At 40.7% G+C, this 21,367-nt stretch overlaps 2 protein-coding genes across 2 annotated transcripts in view; both read right to left on the reverse strand.

The window, feature by feature from the left end:
• Positions 1 to 21,367, reverse strand: part of LOC145407291 (glutamate receptor ionotropic, delta-1-like) — a 528,461-nt gene that overhangs the window by 319,087 nt on the left and 188,007 nt on the right. The gene's annotated exons all lie outside the window — the stretch shown is intronic.
• LOC145406034 (ionotropic receptor 93a-like) overlaps positions 7,124 to 21,367 on the reverse strand; it is a 124,933-nt gene continuing 110,689 nt past the window's right edge. The window contains exon 5 of the mRNA XM_080277224.1: positions 7,124 to 7,213. Within this exon, the coding sequence (XP_080133350.1) occupies positions 7,124 to 7,213 (90 nt within the window). The remainder of the gene's footprint in view (positions 7,214 to 21,367) is intronic.

Below are 21,367 nucleotides of genomic sequence, written 5' to 3' on the forward strand. Positions count from 1 at the left end.
CTACTGCAGGGCAGTCCAAAGGACCAGAAGTCACCCTTTTCCAGAACCTGCAAGACATGTGGACACACACTGACCGAAGTACACTACTGTTGTCGATGACGAGATCATCCTGTTGCGGGTTTAGTCATGATGTGAAGAAATCGTCCAGTTAGGTCAAGTACTTCTTTGGTAACGGGACGATTACATGGATTTCCTGAAGCTTACGATCACCTTCCTTGGGTCCATACCCGACAATTGCTCCTTCATCCAGTTCCAGGCCCCTGGTTCGCCGCATCATGCTAGATGGATGACGAGGGTCATTTATGCATTGGCAATCTGCATGATCCTTGATCAGTTTGAAAAACTTCGTCCAACATGCTCATCTTTGCGTGGACCCAATCGGAGGGACATCTTATGGGAGAAAATGAACGACTGTTGCGGCTTCACTGTGCACTACTATGTGCAAGATTGGTTCTAAGACACGTCAGCAGCTGCTGCCCCCCACATGGACCTCACCTTCTTGAAGGAACCCGGCATCTCACGTGGGCCAAGCCATCTGGGACGCCGGGTCACAGCCTTCGTTTATCACCTTTGGTATCTGTCTGAGGTGACAGTTGGTTTTGCACTGTTTGACAATGGGGTATCCAATACGGAGAAGAATGGAATGTTTCATCACATAAACACAGTTGAGGTCTGAGATGAATCAAGCCCTCGTCTGCACTCCTCCAATGAGGATGTCGTGAGGGAGAGCCTGTTAGAGTTCTTCACCAGTACTACGAAAATCATGCAACACCTGGATATCGACTTGTTTTGGGGCACTGATCCTGTGACCTGGTCAACCACAGAAGCAAATGCTCGAGGGAAGGAGCGTGTTGCCAAGCTGCTAGCGATAAATGGCACGGCAGAGGACGGCGTGGCTGTCATTCAAGAGTTCACAAGGCAGGACCAATCAAGAAGTTAAAAAACTATAAGACGGCAAACAAGTGTGACCTCCAGCATTGATGCATTCCTTCAGTGTGCCCTGTCACTCGCTGTGGTTTATCCAATGTGATTTTGAATTATGCAAAATAAATTTTTGCTTTCCATTACACATGGGAGGAATATTATTACAGAGCCGAATTCTGTTTCTTTGGGCTACCTTAAAGACCCCCGATCCTAGAAAAATTTACAGACGTTGTTTCTCCTTAAAGTGAAACATTGATGAGAGTGAGCAAAGAAATATGACTCCCTTTCTTTTTCCCTACATACCATGATGCACCCTATTCTATATATATATATATATATATATATATATATATATATATATATATATATATATATATATATATATATATATATATATATATATATATATTCTTTTACGTGTCCGACTCTGGGCAAAGGCTTCAGGGCCTATTTTTTTGCGGCAGTGGCCTATCCCAAGGTCCAGTAGTCCTCCTACACCTCCACATGTCACCACTTCGGCGCTAACACCCACCGTCCATATTGAATACATGCTAGGGCTGACTCATACAGGACTGGTGTACTGGTATTGGTGGGGGTATTTTTATGACATGTCGGCGGGTCATCTGGTAGAACAGGAAAGTCTGCTTTTATGAAATTCAAATCCTTAAATTGTTCCTGTGAAAAATATTTAGTGGTTCTGGTAAACAAATCGGGACCCTCTCTCTGGGCACCAAAATGTGAAAAATATTCATAGTATTTCCTAATAAACAACTCGTAGGTCGTTACTCTTCCCTAAGGTTGTCCTTAAGTAAATTCAAACAAGTCTCATAGGGTTAGGTGAATCGTAGCTACCTTAACTCACCTACAGCAATTATTTCTCTTCTATTTCTTAGCTAATCCCTCCTTGAATTGCCCAATTCGTAAAAGTTACTTAGCTAATGAAGAGGGAGTGCTCGATAACCGATGACGATGGGGCTGCTTAGCTGAAGTTGCTTGAGCAATCAAGCGTCCTTTAGGTGCTTCTGTACAATGTGCTAGCTTGACTAAGACTAGGAACAGAGTGCGTGAATGCGGCAGGCCCCATTTCCTCATAGAATTGTGGGTTGCCAACTATTATTTAATTACAGTACTAAATACAGTTAGATTACATCATGATATGTACAGTGAGCAACAGTAGTCGTGTCGCGGTTTTGTCCGAAGATTAAATGTAACTCGTGAAACATTATGAACCATCTGTATGACAGACGGCGGAATATACCAGACACTTAGCCCGTTAGCTTATGTTTTCACCAAATTTCATGACATGATTACTGTTGCTTACTGTACAGAGCGAATCTAACAAATTAATCTTAGTTTTAATTAAACTGAAGTTAAACCAAATATTCCCTTTAACTGTGTAAATATCTTAATTCCACATCTGCTTTTACATGAAGATCTTTCCATCCTCGCCACGTCATCTAACACTCAGACGCAGTTGAGGTCAGTGGAAAATTTCATATACTTACATGTATTTACAATATATAGTTGTCCACGAGGGTTAAACGCAGTAGCATTTAATTTATCAATAACAAGAATTATTAAAGAGAACATAGGGTTATAAAAAAAAGCTTGAACTATTAACAACAGTCTCTAGTTTTCCTCTGCTTTTAACCAAGGGCAACTATGATAAAAGTAGAGAGCGCAACTGCTCTGGGAGAAAATGTTTCCCACAGTTTTGGAGCCAGTGGAAAATGATACGCTGTATCATGTAATATGACCCTTAGCCTGAGTTCCCTCCATAAATCTTGAGAACCCTGTGCTGCGGCCCTTCTAGGTCGCGCCTCTTGACCCGTTTGATCTTCACCAGCCCCTGGATCCAGAGTGGCTGCTAACTCAAGGGGTACCAGTTTAGCAATAGTTTTTATACAGGTATGTCCCCTACATTTTATTATTACGAGTTTCAGCACCCCCTCAGACTGTGGGTGTGTGGAGATCACTTTACCTAATGGCTACTGGGATCTTGGCTGTTCGGTCTTCACTAAGACCACATTTTCTATGTTAATAACGGATTTGTTGCCATGCGCATTACGGAGGTTATTCTCTCGGGCATGGAAGCATACATTTCTTTCTCGTATCCTTTGTCTAACGCAAGAAAGCCTTGGTTTAATCACGCTTGTTCTAATGCTGTCCGCAACAAGGACAGGGCCTGCAAAAGGTACCGGAGCCAACCCACCCCTGAATCACATCATCTTTACGTTTCTGCCTGGAATCGTGCTAAGTCTGTTCTTCTCTCTGCTAAAATTAATTTTCATCTGTAGTAAATGCTCTCAACTCTCCAACTCGAATTCTTCCCACTCCTTCTGGCACCTTGCCAAAAACCTTTCTAATAACTTTACCTCATCATCCTTCCCTCCTCTTTTCTACTTTGATGGTTCTGTAGCTATTTCTTCTACTGATAAAGCAGATCTCTTCGCACAGACTTTCTCCTCCAATTCCACCTTAGACGATTCCGGTGCTGTTCCTCCATCAATTCCCCCCTCTAACTTCCTCATGGCTGACATTAAAATTTCTTCAGCTGATGTATTTTCTGCCATCACTGGCCTCAATAATAATAAGGCATATGGGCCTGATGGAGTCCCTTCTGTTGTCCTCAAGAACTGTGCTTCTGTGCTTACACCGTGCCTAGGAAAACTCTTTCGCCTTAGACTGTCAACTTGTACCTTTCCTTCTTGCTGGAAGTATGCTCTCATTCAGCCAGTCCCAAAGAAGGGTGACCATTCCGAACCCTCTAACTATCGTCCAATTGCTTTAACATCCTGTATGTCAAAAGTTTTCGAGTCAATTCTCAATAGAAAAATTTTAAGGCATCTTTCCTATCACAACCTTCTTTCTGATCGTCATTATTGGTTCCGTCAGGGATGCTCCACTGGCGATCTTCTAACCTACCTTTCAGACTCCTGGCCATCCTCCTTTCGGGACTTTGGCGAAAGCTTTACCATTGCACTGAACATCTCAAAGGCTTTCAATCGAGTCTGGCATAAATCTTTAATTTCCAAACTGCCCTCTTACGGTTTCTATCTTTCTATCTGTGCCTTCATCGCTAGCTTCCTTTCTAGTCATTCTATAGCCGCAGTTGTAGACGGCCATCGTTCTTCTCCTAGATCTATCAACAGTGGTGTTCCTCAGGGTTCTGTCCTATCACCAACTCTCCTCCTTTGATTCATCAATGACCTTCTAAGCTGTACATCTAACCCTATCCACTCATACGCTGATGACTCTACCCTTCACTTTTCCATTCAGTTCCTGCAACGCCCATCTCAACAGTTACTTCAACAAACAAGGGATGAGGCTATGGCACACCTAATGTCTGACTTAGCTCGTATCTCTGACTGGGGTAAATATAATCTGGTTGTTTTTAATGCATCTAAGACTCAGTTCTTACATCTATCAACCTGACAAAATCTTCCACAGGTATACCCATTATTGTTTAATAATATTCAGCTTAATCTTGCATCATCCTTGAACATGCTTGGGGTTTCATTTACTTGGGACTTATCTTGGAAAGATCATACTACATCTCTTGTAAAATCTGCTTCCAAGAGATTAGGTGTGCTAAGCCGACTCCGTTCTTTCTTTACCCCTGCACAAATGTTGACTCTATGCAGGGGTTTTATCCGCCCCTGTGTGGAGTGCAACTCTCATGTGTGGGGAGGCTTCTCACATACAGCTCTTCTCAATAGGGTGGAGTCAAAGGCTTTTCGTCTCATTAACTCTCCTCCTCTTACTGACTCCCTTCAACCTCTGTCTCTTCAACGCACTGTTGCATATTTATCTCCTTTCTATCGCTATTCTAATGGTCACTGCTCCTCTGAACTGTCTGCATGCATTCCGCACCTCTACGACTGGCGCGTAGCACCCATCTAGCAGCAAACTCTCATCCCTTTTCTGTCCAACTCTCTATTGCAAGAGTTAACCATTTCTCTCAGTCCTTCATATATGCAACATGTCACCTCTGGAACTGTCCTTCTCTTTCTCTATTTCCTGCTGCCTATGATCTCCAGTCTTTCAAACGCAGTGTGTCCAGGCATCTCGAAATGATCGGATCTTGAATTTGGCTATCTCTTGTATTTTGTTTTTCTTTTGGAGGGAATTGTTACTGCGGGCTCATGGCCTTTGATTCCTTCTTCCTCGCAGAGAAAAAAAAGAAAACATGAGAGTTACTCCACACAAGGACGAATAAAACCCCTGTACAGGTTCAACAGCTCTGCTGGAGTAATAAAGGAAACGAGTCGGCTTGATAATTGTCCCACTTACTTTAGACCCATTCTTTATCGAAGATACATGGACGACACTTTCGTCACATTTAAAAACCCTGCTCATGTTCATAAATGTCTGGATTATATTAACTCCCAGCATCCTAACATAAATTTCACTTATGAAGCTGAACGTGACAAAAGCCTTCCGTTCCTGGACATTCTAGTTAACAATCACTCCACTCACTTATCCACGAGCGTTTACAGGAAACCTACATTCACCGGCCTAGGAACAAACATCCTCGGTTACATCCCGTACAGTTTTAAGATTAACAGTATAACAACCTTGTTCAAAACAGTCGGGCGTACAATTGCTGCTTCTCTTGCCTCAATTTCCACTCGGAAAATTGTTTCTAAAGAACCTATTTGCCAATAATAAGTACCTCATCCACATTTTTCAGAAACTCTTAAGCAGGTTTCTAATTTCAAAGCTTTCCCAAACAAGCCTGTTCACACTGTCGATAAGAAGTGTTTGTCCCGAAACACTCGGGGAGCTGGGAGCACCCATGAATTCACACTCTCTCCCCCGCAATGCAGAACCTCTGCTTATCAAAATTCATTTATCCCCAGAACTACTACTCTCTCGAATTCACCTCCTGGGAGTTGCTTCCCACAAACATTTAATCCACTTTTATTTAAATCCAGTTGTTATAAATATTTTATGAATGGAGGATGTGCTTTTTTTATTTCCTTTGTTTTTTCTTCTTTTCATTATGTATATAAAAAAAAAAGTTCCCATACTTAGGTTCATTAAGCTACGCAATTAGGAAAACACTAAGCAAACTTCTTTGTGAATGTTATCCACAATTTTATTTTAAGACACTCTTGACAAACAAGAACAATATTGGCAGCATTCTTAAGTACTTCGCTTGTCTTCAAACTAACCTCCCGTCCATTGTGCTTTATTGGTTTTCATGTTGTAACTGTCCCGCTAGATATGTGGGGTCGACCTCACGTTGGCTGCTCCACCGAATTCTTGAACACCAAGGTAAATCCAGTCGGACTGGAAGGCTCCTTTCTAAACCCTTATTTCTTCTAACAGAGAGCACTCTCACCTTTTCGATCACCCTTTCTATTCCACTGAATTCCATATATTAATCTCATGCCAGTCATACTCTGACATCATTACTGCTTAATCAATCCTGATTAATAGAATACGACCCAGTCTCCACAGTTCGATTAGCGCTACCCCAATATTCACGCAGTAACTACTTTGACAGATGAACTTATGGTTTATTTTGTTTTTCTGATTTTGCAAAGAGCAAACATGCTACTTTTATACTTTACCCGTTTTATATCATTTCCTTCTATATTTTTTTCTTTTTATGTTTGCTTATGTACTGTATATTTGGAAAAAAAAAAAACAGGTTTTATATTTGCCTGGCACTGATGTTGCCCTTTAAACTTTTAGACCCACTGATGATGGAGATTGTGTCTCCAAAACGTTTGGAATAATAAAGATGCTGTATTATCACAATGTTGGTACTACTTTTCCTGGCAAGACTAACGTTCCCAAGAGTAAGATCCGTTGCGTAGATTATATATATATATATATATATATATATATATATATATATATATATATATATATATATATACTTTACAGGCCATAACTTGCCGCATCTTAATCGAAAATCGAAATGTTAAAAAATCCTCAAATGCATTATTAGCTAAAGAACACTGGAATTATTATCCAAAGAAGAATGAAAGTCTTATACACTCATTGTTATATTTTTATTCTGCTTTAAATCAGCTCTTTAACTAAACCAATTACATATTATTATGAATGGAACCTTTTAAAAAGTATACCTGTTTTAACTCTTATTTGCACAGTGCCGTCTTATGCAAGTTTCCTCATTAAAGAATATCAGATGCAGATGCTAGCATTGGTTGGTCCTTGCACGATATCACACCGGCTTGGCAGCAACACAGGCGACTTCTAACAGGAAGATCAAGATTCCAATAAAGAGGCCGATTCCAAGTACAACAAACATGCCCTGAAACATACAATATTATTTCAAGATGAGAGATATGTCAGAACGAAGAATCTGAAGGCACTGTATTTTCACTGTACTTAAGCAAACAGCAAAAAAATAAATCTGGCGGAGAAGTTCCAATGGTGAAGGCATTAATGACGGATATATCTATCTTCTCCCTTACAAATAATCTCTCCTAATCACGGAATGTCTGTCAGGAGATACCATCGTAATAATGAATCGAAATATTATATGACGTCGTGTAGAAAGGTTTCAACCATTGAATCACATGACATATTATTCCTTTACTCCTGCTAATTCAGTACGAACTTATCCAGCTAAGGAGAAAAACTATATAGTTTAGGCGTAAGTAAAGTCTATATCGAACGACGCCAGTTCGTAAAACATAGGCTACCCTGTGGTGTGTAAAGTAGTCTACGGATAGTAAGAAGAGAAATTAAATGCCATGTAATTAAGGGATGCTTAAAGGAATACCTAATCCCTCCACGTGTATTACTGTAGACCTTCTAAAGCTGAATAAAAATCGTTTGTGGGTTGGAATAACGAAAAATTAATAACATCCTCAGGTTCAACGGGTTAAATGATGAGTGAGAAAAAGTGCGACTTCTTTCACTGGTGCGCTAATGATAGCCTTTACAGATTTAATGATTATGTGTCATTTTCTGAATTGCCAACTCCTTCTGTAGTAGAGGAAAAGACGATATTGATGAGAAGGAGCATCATCATCATTATCATTATGTATAAGGGAAAAAGGTTTTGTTAACGGTGCTGAGTTAAATATTATTACTGTTATTATTATTATTATTATTATTTTATTATTATTATTATTATCATCATCATGATTATTATTGTCTTATGGGCAAGTGGGTATATAAAACAAATACTTAATATCTACCTTTGATACACAATAAGCAATAAAGACGTCTTGACAGCGAGAATGTTGTCAATCCAAGGCAGGTAGTGTCATTGAGACTATAATTCAGAAGCTATGTCACTTTTGTGATAGAAATCTCTGTTATTCAATACCAAAATGTACTCCTAAGCCTCTAGAATAATCGATATTTCAAATGCAATATCTTAAATGTTATGCTTCATGTTTATTACAAGTAGTATTTCGAGGAATCAAAATCCTCCATTACACTGCACGCATAACATGTGATTGAAAGGACAGTCCCATGGGTTCCCCAGTATTATAAATGGTAGTAAGCAATATTAATTCGTTTCCTATGACTAAGTATTTATTTTTAAATAAAGGCATATATCTCCGTCTCCAAATGAAAAGACAAACATCCAGCTCTGTATTTGTTTATCTTTTATTAATCTGACTTTCGTATAACAAGAAGAAACAAATGGCCAGGAGCTGCAGACTCCAAGAAGATAGAACCAACTCAGTACAGATAATTATTGATTTTGAGACACACGAATAAAACTGTCCTCGGAAAATGGAGGTGTTGTGCATGAGGGAGAATAGAGTGAATCCGCTGTGTACATGATTTTTTTTTTTTTTAACAATTTAAACGGAGAGTTTGACACGTGAAGGCTGGTGTTTATGCCGCACCCAGAAAGTCAGCCAAATACAGGGCTTATTCTTAACTGTGTCACTCCCTGCCTCCCTTCCTCTTTCTCTCACTCCCACACTCATTCACAGAGTTACCGTACTGCTGCCGTTTTTCCCACACACAAATGGTTGACCAAATATATTGCTTGTCCCTAACAGTATTAAGCCCTTCCCTCTCTGACTCTCTCACTGAGGTATTGCACTTCCTGAAGAAAGGGGTCCAGGCCTAATGGGATGAATATCAGAAAAACGAAATTTTTCTCAGTGGTAAACCTCCGGTCCCAATGGGATGAAAATCAGAAAAACGAATTTTTTCTCAGCGGTAAACCTCCCTCCAGACCTGGTTTCATGAAGGGTGGGAACCCATAGGGCAGCACCCCACCCCCGGTTATCCCACCGAAAACCGATAGGTACGGCTACTTTTTTACCTATAGTCAGTTTCAGGGAGTCTGATGCACTGATTTTGCCAGCTGAGTACACATGAAATTGGTAACACTGCGCGATGTTCTCGTGCGGTGATTGGTCAATTCCCATCGTGTTTGAATGTGCACCAAACTGACTTTGTATTCCAACCAAAACTCTCATTTATTTGTAAGATATCAGATTATACAGATACAAATTAAAGCAATGATATCTTTAATGATAAATATATACGTGCCTTTTAAAATATTAGAGATAAACCTGAACGACATTCCTAACAAAACAAGTCTCAACTAGACACATACAGAGACAGTTAGCGACCTTGGCTGGAATACAAATGTTCCTAGCAAGGTGGTTTTGAGGTCCTGTGAAGGCACGACTGTTTTTTCCTACCAGTACTACACAGTGTCAGTCTACAGTCGACACTATGCTCTTCAGTACATCGTATAATCCAGCCTTACCCTAGATATGCTAAGCTTATCTTCTAATAATTATGATTTGCGTGAGCACACCACTGAGCTCTGTAATATGGAGGGGCTACCTCTGCAGCGAGCATGTAACTTTGGCCGCCACACTGAAACACCCGCGCTCGTCGCCTCCACCATGGTAATGCAATTGGAACACTGTTCATAGCTTGATGTTCCTGTTTCGTTGTTGTTTACATAAGCTGAGCAGCAGACAATGGGACTCTATTTTAGCTGTGCAGTGGACCATGGCACAATATTTTCCAAATTCATCAGCTGATTTCAAAAGGTGTGGGAATCGCGTGTAATACATAAACATCATCATCGTCTCCCTGGACCCTTGGCGGCAGGCACACAAACTACACATCAGTGCCCATGAGAAAGCCTCTCCATATTATAGAGCCTAGTGGAGCACACACACACACACACACACACACACACACACACACACACACACACACACACACACACACGCACGCACGCACGCACGCGTATGTCACTGGGATCAGTACATGCTATTCTCATGTACATACACGTTTTCATTACCTTCATACTGTAGGTAACAACAGCTTTAAAATTCTGCATTTATGTTTGTATTAATAGTCAGATTCAGTAAAATTATTTCCTGCATTAATAAGTTTGATGTTTGATTTTCCTGAACCTTTTCATAAGTATCATAAGAGACAGACAGACAGACAGACAAACACCCTATCCCTGGTCACCATGCACCCTCTCCTCAAGCATGATGTACCTCTGTCCGCTTGACAGAGTAGCCAGAAAAGTATGGATTACATCATTGTAGAATGAACCGAATATTTGTTAATGGCAGAAAAAAGGGAATTAAGATAAAAACAAACCCCATGAGAATGTAATACTTGAACTATGCTGGTATAATGCATAAAATGCATTGCACGTTTGGTGCACGTTCAAAGACAACGGGAATTGACCAATTACCGCTGGAGAACACCGAGCAGTGTCACCAATTCCACCTATCCTCAGCTGGCATAATCAGTGCGTCAGATTCCCTGCAACTGACCATAGTAACATAAATTAATGCACTATGTTAAAGGCTCACTCAACACAGGTTATAAGGATGGTGTGACCTTCAAGGGCTGCCCTTTACTGGGGAAATGGCTCCCAGTGCCCACGGGCAAAGTCGTTATGCGTGACCCTAAACTTTTAACCAAATATCATGAAATGTTGCACATTGATAGACATTAACCCTGGCCACGTTTTGGTGAGGGAGAAATCCCCAAAGGGTGTCTCTCATGAGCAAGAAGGTGGCCCCCGTGGGTCCTGGAAAAGCCATTATGCACGGCCTTAATGTTTAATCTAGTAACACGAAATCTTTATTATTAGTAGACGTTTACCCTGACTATGTTTTGGAACGTGGTAGCTGATGACCACCTCCCAGCGGCCGAGTGCGGATACCCTCAGTGGTAGCAGTGCTATAGTCTGTTTTAACCTATGAACATAAATTTTTGTACAATTGTAGATCTTTAGGTCCATGTTCTCGGCAGAATAAGACCCCAATGTGCCATCCCCCAACAGGGTGGCTGAGAGTCCTGGACACAGCTGACATACTTGGTCATGGTATTCAACCGACGAACACAAAATCTTGCATACTGATAGGCGTCCACCCAAGCCACATTTAAGCAGGCTGGGACCTCTGTTGGCCACTATCGAAGGGGGAGGGGGGTGACTGCCCCTAGTGGGCACCATGGTTTTTATGTAGACATAAAAAAATTTGCACAGTAGTACAGTAGTAGTTGACCTTCTCTCAGAGCAGTTTGTTGTGGGTGGAACCTCCACGGTTCGCCTCTCCACCTCCCTAGTAAACAATTATTTCAACATTGCAAGAGTCGATGCAGCTATCAAAGGTGTCTTTTCTGTTGTTATGTGTGTGATCAAAATTATTAAGATCAACATTTCAATTTCTTTGTGCAAAACCTGAATTACATTTCAGTTCTACACAATTATGGAGACGTCATGGCCGATACATGGCTATGGTGTCCTCGTTATGGATCAATTATCACATATCATTCAATTTCCCATTCTTATAGCAGAATGAATAAGGTCTCAATACAGAGAAAACGACAAATACTTGCAAAAACGTTCACTGTCTTGAGGGTCCCTTTCAAAAATGAGTCAGTTGGTTATGCCCTGATCATTCAACATCGGCTCATATAATTTTTTTGTGCAACTTCCATAAAGTCCGCAAGATACACCAACATGACAAAGGCGAACTTGTGAAACACATACAGCACAACGCCCCCTTCCCCCTCCCTGGGAGCCGCTATACTTCCTAATTTTCGGCTAGATCCTACAGCTTCCCCTAAACAAACATACACACCTTATCCTTATATATAAATATATATATATATATATATATATATATATATATATATATATATATATATATATATATATATATATATATATATATATATATATATATATATACACACACACCAGTATATCTTTGCAAATCTGATGGGCCATGCCAGTGGGAGGAGATCCGCCCGAACTCAGCATGATGACAGGGAAACTTTTGCTGTAGCGGTCATCAGTGAGGGGTCAGACCAAGTGTTTCCAGGCTCAGTGACTTGTGGATTACTCTTGGATGGGTTAAGGCTATAGGAGTAAACCCCGAACGAATAATCCATGAGCATAATACCACATCAGACCGGGCACAACAGACAGAGCTTCCAGCATACTACTATAACCTGTTCATTAGATGGTCATCATAAATCTTCATGCCAGCATCACAGGTTGAAAAGAGTCGGGTAACGTGGTGGTAAGGACTGGGCACCCTAACCATCTTCTCAAATTCATTCATTGCGCAAGTCCACTACTACTTACCTCCCATTTCATCGTTTAATCCAAATCAAGAGCCTTATTTTGACATGATGAGGTGATGGTGACAAGTCATGGATTTGGCCCGAAGTCAGTGGCTCAAGTCTTGTACATAGGCGGCACTTCACTAGTGGCCACTGGCACGATGGCATAGGAGCAAGTCATGCCTGCAGCAACCTTCAGTGCGACTAAGCAGATACCTGGCCAGAAAACCACGTTGGTCATGGCATCCAACACTGCACTATAAAATCCAAATGAATGACTCTGATTTTTGCTACCTGGAATATATGAATCTTGCTTGAAATTGACCAAGACACAAGATCATGCCATAGGACTGTTCTCACTGCCCATGAGCTGAAAAGATATGAATGTGATAATGCTGCCTTGTCTGAGACTCACCTCTCAGGAGAGGGCAACGTCACACAACATAATGTCACAGTAGGAAAAAATAATCACCTCTGACAAGGCATTATAGGCTGCCATGGTGTTGGTAATATGAACAACAATGGCCTTAGACTGCTCTCTGTATGCTGAGAACACATTCTGGTCATTACCAACACCATTTTTCAACATAAAACCACATGGCTGCATCCACAATAAGAATAAACACAAGAACACATGGATGAACCCACAATAAGAATACACACAAGACAACGTGGATGCACTCACAATGAGAATAAACACAAGACCACATGTATGTACCCACAATAAGAATAAACACAAGACCACATGGATGCACCACGCTCTAGACACTGGCACCTAACTACGTCATTGTAAGGCAGCAAGGCCGAAGAGAAGTTTTTATAACCCGAGCGATAAGATGTATTAAGTGCTTCACAGAAAATTACCTTACACTAACCAAACTGCAGTCATACACCTACAAATGCACTGTAGACCATCCTCCAAGAAACTAAATTGCAGTAATTTATAGGATGAGACTTCCTGTAACACCTTCCACAGCACTACTACAGACAAACTCTCTTAGTGCCCACCACTTGACCCAAGCAACAATGCAACAATCCTAGATGCAGAGTGGCTGAACATTAAGAAACTGCTTCAATGCACTGGAGAAGAAATCCTAGGCTTCCCCAACCACCACCATAAAGTCTGGTTTGATGAAAATGCTGAAGGAACACATGACCTTCTTGCAATAAAGAATAGACCACAAACAACTGGTTGGCTCATTGTAGCACATTAAACTTAAAAATATAATTCCAGACTCTCAGAAGTGAAAACCCAGAGAATACTGTATGACATGGACAATAAGCATGGACTAGGCAAGCATAATAGCTGCAAGGACTGGCAACTTGGGTACTATATGTCCATTAAAATCATGTACGGGCCAACGAAACACACCATAACCCTATCTCAGTCGGCAGAAAGGGAGTTTCTGAAAGACAGGCAAGCAGGCCTAGACGGATAGGCACAACACATCAGTATATTACTGAATCGAAGAAACCTGGTGGCGCTCAGTATCTTCCATAACATCCGAAATGTCCTCAAGTGGCAGATCTTGATCTCCCACCTACTCTTGCAGCAACTGTTCAGGCCCTAAAAAATAACAAAAGCTCTGGCCCTGATGGCATACCATCAGATCTAATAAATAAGGGTGGCCAGTTGCTCCACCAGTGCCTCCATTATCTCATAGTGACTCCCTGGAACCAAGAATTAATTCCATCTGAATGGCTTATTTCCGATACAAGAAGAAAAGGGACGCTCATACTGTGACATCAGAGGTAGCTCCCTCTTCGTGAATGCTAGCAAAGTTCTAGGCAAGATACCGTTATCCAGACTGACAAAACATCTGACACAGTCAACTCTTCCTGAAAAACAAGGTGGATTTAGAGAAGACCGACGCATCTGTGATATGATATCTGCTGCCAGACAGATACCAGATAGATGCCACGAACAAAACTGTGACTTGTATATTGAATTCATCGATTTTGCAAAATCATTTGATGCTGTAAACAGAGAGCTTTTTATCAAATGTTCTTTCGAAATTTGGCAGTCCAAACATATTTCTTACCGAGCTGAAGACCTGGCATGACAATATGAATGCTCGTGTATCCATAGGTGGGAGCAAATCCGAACCCTCCAGCATGGCGTGGGAGTAAAGCAAGGATGTGCCTTGGCTCCTGTCATTTTCATTATATATTTCACTGCAGTCACCCTTTAAAGGTACCAACAAATAAACCCTGATGGTGGAATAAAAATCCAGTTCCATCTAAACTGTAACTTATTCAATCTCAGGCATCGCCTAACCCAATCAAAGACAAAAGTGGCTCATTTCCTAGAGCTAGAATACACTGATGACTCTACTGTCCTTGTACTTACCCTAGAATTCCTACAACTGAGTCTTACCAGTGTCACCAATAGTATGGTTGAATTAGCTCAAAATGAGGGTCAACCCAGAATTAATTTTCCCTCAAACACATTTAGCATCACCGAAAGCGCAATTTTACGTAGAATATGAAAATCATATGCCTCACATTGCCTAATTTGGGGAAAAGAAGTTTTTTGCATTTGAACACAGGGAGGTCTACAGAAATGAGTCCATATCCCAGTGAGTTAAACATAAGAAATCTATATTAGTTATTGCTTTATTCACAACTTTTGGCTTATTGTATAAAGAAATATAGAACAAAAGGAACATAAGTAAGGTCAGGAGAGTGTATGGGGGCTTAGGGCCCAAACGGTGCAAGAAGTGGCCTTCACATTTATGCCCTTCTGCTTAACTCTTCTGACCAGACATTTTTGGAACAATATTGTATGAAAATGAAAAACAACAAGAGAAAAGAATAAAATAAACCTATATACTCTTGTTTTGTGAAAATTAACTAGTGGTGTTGTTAATGATCATTAAGTCTAAAGATCCATTAGGTCAGTATTAACATCATCATCATCTGTGATATCGACATCTGCAACTAAAAATCGATATTGGCAATGCTCGCCTCTACAGTCATCACAAGCTAAAATACATCTGAGTCCATTCTTCAGACAAGAGCATGCCTGAGTGACAATTATTTTTTTGACGACTTCTTACACGTGCAGCGAATGTACTTAAGACAATTAGGTGGGACTGGACTGACGGTCAGTTTTGACCGGCATCAATGTGTTCCCCTCAAACATCCAACCCCATTCATCAGGTTTCAGGCATTTTAGGTCCAGATACCTCCACTGTGACACCTGTAGATGAACTCTCAATGCATGAAAATATGCTGCTCCTTCTGATGGCGGAAGACGTCCAGGGTCGAGAGCAGAACAGGAGGCAACATTTTCCATGAACTTCGCGTGAAAAAATGTTGTCAGTGTATCAGTGGCTTTACATTTATAGCTGAAAAGATATGAGATTATATGACAGAGAGAATGCACGAGTGAAATCAGATCTGATCATATGGATCTACAGCAGCACTAGGGTCATCCGTAACTTTAATCTGACAGATCTTTCAATTTATCAATGTCAACTCTTTTGAATGAGGACTCCAGTAAAGTCTCCATCCAATCTCCTCCATATTCATCGTCCTCCTGACCCAACTTTTCCTCATCTATACCTCCATCATTCTCTGATTCATTATGTTCAACTTGAACAAATTCCTCACGGTTCAGAACTGGATCTTCAGGAATAAAGCTTCGGAGGAGTTTCATAATGATAGACTCAGTGAGGAAGTGTGCACACATTGCCCTTGACACTGCTTTCCCTGTCATTATGTGTGCAACAGCATTTGATCCATAGATAGCCAGGAATGCTTCTGTGAGACCAGATCCTCTCATTACATATCCAATGCTCCCTAGAAAACTCATCACATAGAAGCCACCAAGGATGAGGACGATAGGAAGAGACTTTGCCTTCACCATTTCCATTGCTTCCAGCCAAAGAGGTTGGTCAAATGTATCCACAGATGTCTTGATTTGCAGTTGTTCTGCTTGCTTTAAAACGAAAACAAGGACAGAGTACAGTAGATACATGTCAGATCAAATGGGTCCATGTCTAGTTAGGGAAGGAATGAGGTTGTGGCTTTTCCTGGGTCGTTTCCATTGGTGATAGCTGTCATAAAACCAGACCAGTTTGGCCGCTGCTTTTTACCAAAGAAGTAAACACTGTGCCAAAGCATATCAAGACTGGTATCAGGTGGTAGAACATAAGGCATTTGCAACTGTAGCTGGGGCATGAAAAATACTGTATACAGTCCAGAGTTTTGAGGGGGACCTATATTCCACAATAGGGATCCCTTTACCTTGAATGATCTGGTGTGCAAGCTTACGCTTTTGTTGCTTGATTGCTTGTAGCTTTAGCTATGGAGCATTTCATTCAACTACTGTAGAGGACACACAACCCATGGCATGCAGTGGGTCTTTTCCATCAAGGGTCAAAGGGCTGTGGTCTACAATATCGGCCATGCATTGCGTGAACGTGCCAGGCAAGTATTCTCTGAGAAGGTCACTAGTATCTTCATTCTCGGTTACTGACTGCTTGTATCTGAGAACTTCATCTGAACTTACAGAAAACCCTAATGCACTTTTCACTGAGTAACCATTTGGACCCAAATACATTGTCTACTTCAATACCTAATCCAAATGGAATAGGAGGAATACAGGATCGGGGACGAGTTACACTGTTAATACAGTACTATACTTACTTGATGATGTTGGTTTTTGATCAGTCTTGCTAGGAACAACCGCAACAGTGGTGCACAAAGGAGTACAAAGGAGTACAAAGGGAAGCAAACAGCAACATACCTTATGGTCCTTTCGAGGCTGTTTGGTACAGAGTAGACTATGACTACAAGATCTAACTCTACATGCTGAAGGATAAGGATAGTCAAGCAAGAAGGCTCCCCCCGCCTCCAAACCTTCCAGCCAAAACTGGCAAGAAAAGTGAGAAAAAACACCACGCAGCATGGAAAAACTGACATGGAAATTTCATAGGAAAGACTGAAAAGGAAAACTACATTCTATAATACTGTACATTATCTATAAGCTACCAGTATGAAGAACCTGAAAGAGAAAGTAGTAAAGTACAATGAGTAATCGAATAAATAAATAACTAATGCATGTTGCTGTACAGGTACATTGAGTTGACGAGGCGTCTGCAGACACATTGTGGAAATTGCACAGTCCACGGTGTGGATATTCAGGGGTGGTGTGGCAGCCTTGCCTGGCGCTATTAAGGTAGGCAACAGTCAATCAGGCCCCAGCTTCATTCATTCCACTGAGACTAGGAACTTTCCCTTGCAGGACAAGCAAACAAGTCACCTCCTGAAGCAGTGACCCCTGGTACATTAAAAAAATCCCGATGGTGGGCATGTAACTAATAGGGACCCTCAGTGATCCACAGCCCATCACAGGTCGAAAGTATGAGTAGTGACCGTTAACTCAGGGCTATCTGTGCATATCCTAGTCTGTGCATATACTATATTTGCATTTAAAAAATTGATCCAAGCTTTAAAAACCTAAAATAAAATGAAACAGAAAATTATATGTACACAAGTGCTTTATTCAGTAAACATATTAACCCCTGCCGTCCCAGCGACGTGAATAAACGCGGCAACATTGCAAGGTCCCTAATTTGCACAATTTTCAATTTTCGCGAGTGATTTCGCAAGTGATTTTTGGCACGTATACACGGGACACCTTCCTCTATTCCTCTACAAGATGCCAAGCAGGGACAATGTCTTACACCGCATAACCTCTCCTCCCCCATGCACGCCATTGTCTCAGGAATTCACCTGTTACCAGTGACCTGGCCAATAAAGACGTTCAGGGCCAGAGTGATTCCCCAATCGATGACAACGTGGAGGACAAAGTTTACATAGCATTAGAGGAAGAAACAGTCAGAAATGATCGTCAGGTAATGTAGGAAAAAAAAGGTCATGAATGGTGATGAGTTAGTGAGTGAAACAATGCTTATAATGCCTATATTACTGTTTGAAAACCAATATACTCCTGTACTACATATAAATTCGTACCAAGTAAATAAATAAATACTGTTTATGAGTGGATGAAATAGTTACCTTCCCATAGAACTCATTTTCTTTGGTGCCAGCCTGTTAGACCACCCAGTCAGGTAAGGAAGTACTTGTACCTAGATCGAGTATTTTAAACCTCAGGTGAGCGATTTCTCTATGAATTTTCGATGTTTCTCACCAAAAGCAGATGTTTGAACCCCCCAAATAAAGGTCCAAAAATGTCGGGACTGGGGCGTACCACTGCCCAGAAAACATCGGGATGGGGCGGGTTAAGCTGGGGGTTGGATGCCAAATACTTATCCAGGTGAACTCTAAAGGTTTGTATTGTATTACAATCTATTACGTTGGAGGGCAGTTTATTCCATATATTTACAACTCTATTGAAGAAGAAATGCTTAGCTTCATGCGACTGGAATCGTTTGCCAATTATTTTGTGCCCATTGCCTCTAGTGTAGTTCGAGTGATCAACTGTGAAGTATTTATCGATAGCCATGTTATCATGTCCTTTGAATATCTTGAATACTTGAATTAAATCTCCTCGTATCCTCCGTTTTGTTAGGGTAAAGAGATTCAGGGCTTCTAAACGTTCCCCGTACGGTTTATTTCTCAACCTAGGTATCATCTTTGTCATCCTTCGCTGCACTCTTTCAAGCTTTTTCATATCCTTTTTATAATACGGTGACCAAAACTGAACGCAATACTCCAAGTGCAGGCGTACTAAGGAATTATACAAAGTGAGGACGATATTATCGGATTTATATTCAAATGCTCTGCCTATGAACCCAATCAATTTGTTGGCTTTTTTCACAGCTTCTGTACATTGTTTGCTTGGTTTCAAATCATTTGTTATTATAACTCCTGAATCTTTTTCATGGTTTACCCTATCATGCTTGACATTATTCATGTTATAACTTGCTCTTACATTTTTACTGCCAATGTTTAACACTTTGCATTTATTAATATTGAAATCCATTTGCCAGACTTGGGCCCAGTTAAACAGTTGATCAAGATCTCTCTGAATTGCCTGTCTTTGCAGTGCTATATCTTCTCTGTTACCCATTTTAGTATCATCAGCAAATTTTGAAATCTTACAACACAATCCTTCATCAATATCATTCACATATATTAAGAAAAGAATAGGACCTCACACTGAACCCTGCGGCACTCCACTTGTAAAGTTTATCCAGTCTGAGTCTTTTCCATTTATTACAACTCTTTGTTTTCGTCCTGTGAGCCAATCTTCTACCCACCCAAGAACACTGCCGCTGAAACCGTGTGCCTTTAGCTTCTGAAGGAGTCTTTTGTGTGGAACTTTGTCAAAAGCCTTTTGAAAATCGAGGTAGACCACATCAACAAATTTAGTCTCGTCATACATGTTCAGTTTATCATTGAAAAAGTCCAGCAGATTCGTGAGGCAAGAGCGATTATTACGAAAACCATGTTGCGAAAATTTTATGGAAAAGTGCTTGTTTCTAAGTGTTTTACAAACTTGTCTCTGATAATAGTTTCAAGCAATTTGCAAACCACTGATGTTAAACTAATTGGGCGGTAGTTTTCTGGTTGGGTTCTGTTGCCCTTTTTGAATATTGGGGTTACGTTAGCAAGCTTCCATTCATGTGGCACCTTACTGCTCTTAAGTGATAAGCTAAAAAGTTCAGCTAAAGGCTTTGATATTTCATTCTGTAGTTCCTTCAATACACGTGGTGATATTTTGTCCGGTCCTGGTGCTTTATTCTCTTTTAATCTGTTTAATGCAAGCAGTACGTCACGATTGCTGACTGTAATGTCAGTGATTATGTTGCCCTCTTCTATAGGAATGGGGGAAACATTAGGAATTCTCTGTGTTTTCAAGAATATCATTTGATGGGTAGTAGTTACAGTCAAACTTTGCTGCTCGAATATCGCCGAGGATCAGTTTAGCTGCTGTAGTTACAATTCGTTCAGCCTCACCTTCAGCTCTCTGCATTCTGTCTGCATACCATTTATCGTTGATGATGTAATCAGCAATGTTCCGCAGACACACAACATTTGGCCAGTATAAATGTGGTCACCATATCTTTCTTCCAATTTTTTCTTGATCCACTTTGTGTCATGAATATTTTCAGACCCAGCAATTTCAGTTAGCTTGTTCTGTACATCCAGTAACGAATACAATTCACCCTCTGATTCAAGCCATTGACAAAGTTTGTCAAAGTTCTGAAATTTCATCTTGTTAACTGGCCTACCTTTACTGATCATTTGAGGATCGTCGCCCTTCCTAGGAAGCTTCTTTCTAAACCTGTCATAGGATGATTTGTGACATCGAACCTCTGCTGCAACAAGGTCATGGCAACCAAACAAATGCTTCTTCACAGTTAGTGCCCAGTCATCATGATTTCGTTCTCTGCAAACCCTCATCAGACTTTCTCTTATTTCCAGAGTTATGACTTCAATTACATTGTCTCGGTTGCCATGTTTTCTGTCAGAAATGCAAGAACTTTCACAAAAAAGACAACTGCTTCTCCAGTTAAACGGTGTCTTCCTCATCTCGTTTCAGTTCGCGGAACATTACTGGTACATCCTGTTGCATTTTCAAGCTTCTCGGAAGATCTGCGTTTCATATTGTAGGCCTCTCTCTGACAATCGCGATGGATTTTTACAGGTTCGCTACTTTCCAGCCTGGTTTCTGTAAGATATTTGTGCAAAACATGGTCGTTAACTGCAATACTGTAGTCTATGATGATCTGTATTCCCCTTTCTTTACTTGTAGTGTGTTTGATTTAGTCTCTGCCCGTCGGCATTTCACACAATGTTCCTTGTTGATTTTGAAAACAAAACTTGATGACAGTGAAGATGATGGATAATTAGCATCCATGTCACTCATTACTCTTCAATGGCCTGAAACAAAAAG

Source organism: Coenobita brevimanus, chromosome 8, assembly GCF_032717465.1.
Source record: "Coenobita brevimanus isolate Jiangsu-jjx chromosome 8, ASM3271746v2, whole genome shotgun sequence".
In the NCBI taxonomy this organism is placed as follows: Eukaryota; Metazoa; Arthropoda; class Malacostraca; order Decapoda; family Coenobitidae; genus Coenobita; species Coenobita brevimanus.